General features: G+C 41.7%; 1 protein-coding gene across 1 annotated transcript; it reads right to left on the reverse strand.

The window, feature by feature from the left end:
* Positions 1–1528: 1528 nt before the first annotated feature.
* LOC129859767 (homeobox protein Nkx-2.5-like) lies at positions 1529–5642 on the reverse strand. Its single transcript, XM_055929873.1, has 2 exons — positions 4978–5642; positions 1529–2724 (listed from the first exon to the last, which is right to left on the reverse strand). Exons 1-2 carry the CDS (start codon positions 5366–5368, stop codon positions 2093–2095), a joined length of 1023 nt encoding a protein of 340 aa, XP_055785848.1. The 5' UTR covers positions 5369–5642; the 3' UTR covers positions 1529–2092.
* Between the last annotated feature and the right edge of the window lie 358 nt (positions 5643–6000).

The raw sequence follows: 6000 nt of genomic DNA on the forward strand, positions 1-6000 counted from the left end.
AAAATGCTAATTAGCTGCTAATGTGGCTATCATAAAGAACTACAAATGCCATGATGATCTGGACGAGACTGCCGAATTGAGGCAAAGTTAAGAATCTCTGGATTAACTATCTAATGTTAGCTAAATGTAGTAATGAATAAATTGGCTAAATGTCTTTAGATCTACAATTCTGTGAACTGTCTTGATCAAGTTTTAAATTGACACAATACCTGTTAGCAAAGGTGTCCGCTAGAAATAATGTGCAGGAGCTTGCAGGGATTTGTAGTCTTACATAGTTTCTAATTTAATACTAACTAGCATTTTCAAATCTGAGCGTAAATAGAGCCGACTATGTTGATAAAAGTCACCTTGTCCGAGAGAGATGTACATGGTTAACAAATCGTCATGCCATGGTAAGCCTACACGAAACACAGCCCTTATTAGAAGTGTTTCTAAAAACCCCTATGGGGAAAATGAATGGTGGAAAAACGACAGGAACCATTTCCCTGTTTGACCGCTAGGTTTTATGGGTATTAAGATACCTCCACTGTGGGGCTCTATACTAGGCCATTAATAAGAGATCACTTCAGCATAGTATGCTAGCCTAGGTCTAGAGTGTCTTTGTGGGCCCTCCATGGGTGCGCGATCAGACCACTACAGCGCATTGTCTGGATAATGTCTCTCTAGCCTAAATTCTCCATTTTCCATTCTGTCTGAGTTCTGGCTCTTGTCTGTGTCTGTCTGTGTTTCTGGCCTACTCTGCTATATTTGCCTCTCTCTTCAGCTCTTCCAAAGCGACGGCTGGAAAACGGCCTTCCATGGCGAAAAGTATGCTGGAGCCATATCTCAAACATTTATTTTTGGTATAGCCTAACATAGCATAACATGAAGACAATTCATTTGCTCTAATCGTTATGTATTTTTGGTGATATTTTCTTAAGTTTAGTTGTATCCTTAGATTACAAATAATCAGCATAAGCGACGGCCTGAAAAAGAATGTGGGAACTGAATGCAAAACAGAGACCCCTGAAGTGCGGGGCGCTTCTGGAGAACGTGTACAAAACCAGAGCGCGCTTCTCAAAGGCCAACAGAACATATAGTATCAGAAAGTATGCTAGGCCTACGGTTTCAACCACTGTCAATCAAAGCATTTTAAAAACCACTGTCAATCAAAGCATTTTAAAAACGCCATGAATAAATCCGAAATTTGTGCGCACATATTTATGTGTTTATGTAGAAACACAACACACCTTTTCTAAATGGGATTGAAGGAACTTGACCAGACACCTAAAGTTTCAATAAGGTGTAAAATCACATTATCTCACACACACACACACACACACACACACACACACACACACACACACACACACACATCAGCCGCATTCGAAACTATTTTCGAAACTACGATGGAGAGTGCAAAAGATACCACAATTGCATTTTCCCTCTGAAAATATAATCAACATATGCCTTCATTTTGATACCAAAATGTTTCACTTTATTTTTCATTAAATGCTTATTTTCCTCAGCAACAAAACATACTCAGCAGGCATTGTTCAGGTGCACAAGGATACATCTCAAATTAACAAAAAAAAGTCTGCAGAAAAAAAAATCCTCTTGCATTTTCGATCTTTTATTTAGGGATGTTCTGATATGATGTTGAATGTTTTCACTGGTAAGGACCCCTTTGCCATTTGTAGTAGGCTACATGTAAAGTCATATTTTTTAAGTAAAGAGCTCAGATATAATCATTGCTAATGTTTGCCAGCATAGGCCATTCACATCCTGAGGGATAAGCACCCAGTAGTTTATCCCAAATTGCGCAAGGGGATTTAGGCAGTTTACAATGCTGTCACAGTATATATCTATATCCAACAGTGACTTTGGAATAGTCCAACTTTTAAAAACACGTTTTTGCCGTTGATGATGAAACATCTAATCTCTTTGTACAAAATGTGTCTCAATATGACGACTTTCAACGATATATCCTTATTGTGCTGCATGGGACACATAAAGGTTTTTACTTATCCCAAAATACTGTAGGGTAGTTATCAACTCATCAACTCTTGATCAACAAAGTAAATGTTATTCAACTGAAGATCAACACATTCAGCTACCAGGCCCGAATGCCCTGCAGAGTTCCTTGGCAGGCTGTTCCCTGTGGTGTTTGGGCCTGAGATTGCGACACGCCCAGGTTCCCAAGACCCATATTCATAAAGGCGTTAGCAGTAGTGTTGGGCGCTAGAGCAGGCAGGCTAGAGTACGTGCATGAGTAAGTGTTAGTATACACCGGGTTATTGTAAGCCGGGTAGCCATTATAACTATAGGGGCTGGCCGCTCCAACAGTGTAGGATGTATTATAGTTCTGAGATCCACCCAGGCAGGGCTTCCCATCACGCACCAGCACCGGGACTGCCACTCTCCTAGGCGGGGGAGGATGGTGTGGATGTCCGGCCATCTCTAGGTTCTTGTCCTGCCGCTGCCGTTTACACTTATACCTCCTGTTCTGGAACCATATTTTGACCTGTGTGGAGGTCAGTTTCAGAGTGTTGGCCAGGTGTTCCCTCTCCGGGGCGGATAGGTAACGCTGCTGCTTGAAGCGTCGCTCGAGCTCGAACACCTGCACCTGGGAAAAGAGTACCCGTGGTTTCCGCCGGGCCCTTTGCTGTTTTGGGGGTTTCTCCAAGTCCGAGTGCACCTGCGTGGACTCCTCGCAGTCCCTCACTCCTATTAGGCCATAAGATTCTCCAGAAAGAGAGGGGAGAGAGGTTTTAGTCATTTTTGACGACAGATTCGTCAATTCTTTCATTCTATACAAAATAGCTATTCTAATCCTGAAGGTCCATAGTTAGGCTACTGATGTTTTTCAAAATTAATCTCGAGTCTTTTATAATCAATGACACAAATACAAATTTAGCCTATCAGAGAAAATTAAATCAGATAGGCTTTCCTATGATTTGTTGTTCAAATATTGTTGTTTTAGTGTAGTCTGTGGCTTGAAACCGGTTTTACTTCAAATATATGTATTCATTTTAATGGAAACTTTGATGGGGGTGGGGGCCACAAGAAATCTGAACTCATCATGAATAGCGGCAGTGGCTCGCGGGTCTGCATACTCACATCCATACCCGCCACACATGTAGTCAGAGCCGGCCCTAGCCTTTTGCCTAGGGTTAAATGTAGTTAGGATGGAGATAAATGTTTTCAGTTTTTAATTTGATATCTGAGTGAGAGTGGCTAACAAAATCAATGGGGGCCCCGGGTTTGTAATTCAACCATGATAGCTGGATACACTAATTTACCAATCTAAAATATGTTAGCTGGCATGGGCTGAGTGACTGTCAGTGACTGATATAACAAGAGTAAAACTGCTGATGCACAACCAAATTTTGAAATATCACCCGTTTTTTGGGGGGGGGGGGGTTATCTGTAGGCCTGCAAAACGGCCCTGTGCCACCACTTTCCCACCCCTGGTTTAAATAGGGTGATATATGCAAAAGTCGGACACTTTTTGGTAGAACACTATGTAGACAATCAAAATCAGTCTACCCATACTCAGGTGATGTTTATTTTAAGGAATTAAGGTCTTATCTACAATTTTATGATGAAACAACTTGATCATTTATTATTCCGGGGATGCTAAAAAACCCAAAACAACCTCAGACCCCCACTTTTGCTAAAGCGTGGCTTTCAGTGTTGGTGGGACACTTTAGAAAAATATGAACTGGGATCCTATTTTCTCATTAGAAATCCATTAGTGTTCCACTTCACCTCACACTTGTTATGAACTCACCAATAAGCCTTGTACAGGCTTGTAGATAACATACGCTCTGTTTTTATACAATAACATTTTATTGAACCCTTTCCATGCCCTTAGAACATTGATTTGGGGACATTCCAAGCTCTTGGTGAAAATCTAACTAAAGAAGTCTGAACATTTTTTACCGGATCCTGACACACCTTTACTATCCCCAAATTCTGTCCCCTTTCATAAAGTGAGCCTCTTTTCTATCCTCCCCTTCGTACATAATTGTGTTTCCTTTCTTTAATTTCCCTCTAATGCCTTCCACTGTCATCTAATGCTGTTTCTCAGGGGGTGCTGCAGCACCCCAGCACTCCTACTTCCTGCGAATCTGTTTCCATGAATGGTTATTAAAAAGCTAGATTGTTGAATTATAATTGACAGAACGACAGCCTTATCATTCTAGCTAAAAGGTTCTTCATGCGTTCAACGGGTCACCCTGTCTAAGAAACCTGACCACACACATTACAATGAAATCACACTGAACAAAAGCATTTAGCAAAAACCCAATGACATTTGTTGTGAATGGGTTACAAAATTACCATAGTACAGTTCCCTCAAACACAAATGTCCCAATACACTTGAAGTCCCACTAATGCTGACATCAACCTAAAGAGTAAATGCATTAAATAATTAGGGTATATGCAACGTATAGGCCTAATTAAAGCATTTGGCCCAATATTACTTGTAATTTCTAAAAAGGAAATATATTGCGTGGAACAACATTTCTGTGTTATCTAAATGTTAATTTCAGTGCAGTAGGTACATTTATCTGAAAAACAACATGGCTCTTTAAATTATTTCTGAAAACGAAGGATGTTGGATTGCTCATATTTTTTTATATGGCGATTCAGCCATGCACAATTTGTCAAAATGCTGTCGTTTGGAGCATTCTCTTCTCCAAACCTATGTATTTACAGGTGAACCCTCTATGTAGATGACCAATCAAATAAAGATATCGCTTTCTATAAAAGGCGCTAATATTGTAATCGTTAAACTGAAGTTGTCTCTAGTTAAATGGAGAAGAAGAAAATATATATATATATGGGTGGATTATCATATACTTGGATTTAATAAATGAGCTTGATAATCTATAATACTGCAATCATAATAGAGCTAGAATAATAGAATATAATACTTTCTTTTAAAATCAAATGGAGGATACCATGTATGCTGGTAATCAATCACCGACTTACTGGTGTCTATGTCCTCCTGCTCAACTTCCAGGCTGGTGTCGGCTGAGTGTCCCTGTAGCCCCGGGGAAGTGAATATCTCCCCGGCAAGACCCGTCTCCATCAGCCGCTCCTGCACGGTCAGACTACCCAGGTAGGACATCCTCGCCTCTCTCTCCAAGAGCCCGGGGCTGGGACTGTCCCTGTCTCTGCCAGCCAGCATACAAGACGGGGGCGACTGGAGGGCGAAGCGGTGCTGCTGCGACACCGGGTGAGAGCACTCGTGGGGCGGCCCAAGGTGTGAGGCTAGCCGCTGCTGCTGAGACTGCTGCTGAAGCTCCAGCTTCAGTATGTCCTTGACTGAGAACGGCGTGGTGGAGGCAGAAATAACAGGGCTAGGAAGCATTATTATCATCGGCACCTATTCGTTCACATGAAGTAGGAATTATAGTCCCTTGGTGAAGTGGCTCATCCGAGCATAAAGAACTCCTCAAGCAGGTGTTTGTTTGGATAGACGGTTTTTAAGAGTAAACGGATCCAAAAGGGGGTCTATTCGTCTCTTTGAAGAAGGAAAAAGAAAACCTCTACAGTAGCCTGAATGATTGCTGAGCCTTGCTTGTTGTTTGTTCATGGAGTTATGCAAAAGAGGACTGGTTTGTTTCGTGAAGTGACAGCTCTCGTCTCTCTGCCCTGCGCTCTCTGTCTCGCCTACCGTGTCTGTTTAGCTTGTTGGGGGATTTGGTGAGATGCAGTTTCTGTTTTGTTGGAGGACTCAAGGCGGACGCTTCTTTTCCTCCATGTGACGTCACGAGATAATGGGATGGGTGACTGCATGGAGAGAGGGCGCAAGCTCTTCCATGTATTTAGAGTTGAGAAGATTACCAAGTAACAACTATTGAAATGTTGTATTATGTTACATGAAATGAACACGTCTTTATTTCAATGGGAAATTTAAAAAGAAGTAGGCCTAGGCTAGAATAATTTGAATGTGGTATCAGCCCTCAGAGCGTCTGCATGCAGTTTCTGTACAGGTAGGAGACCGGTTTT

The sequence above is a fragment of the Salvelinus fontinalis genome, chromosome 1, assembly GCF_029448725.1.
Source record: "Salvelinus fontinalis isolate EN_2023a chromosome 1, ASM2944872v1, whole genome shotgun sequence".
Taxonomy (NCBI): Eukaryota; Metazoa; Chordata; class Actinopteri; order Salmoniformes; family Salmonidae; genus Salvelinus; species Salvelinus fontinalis.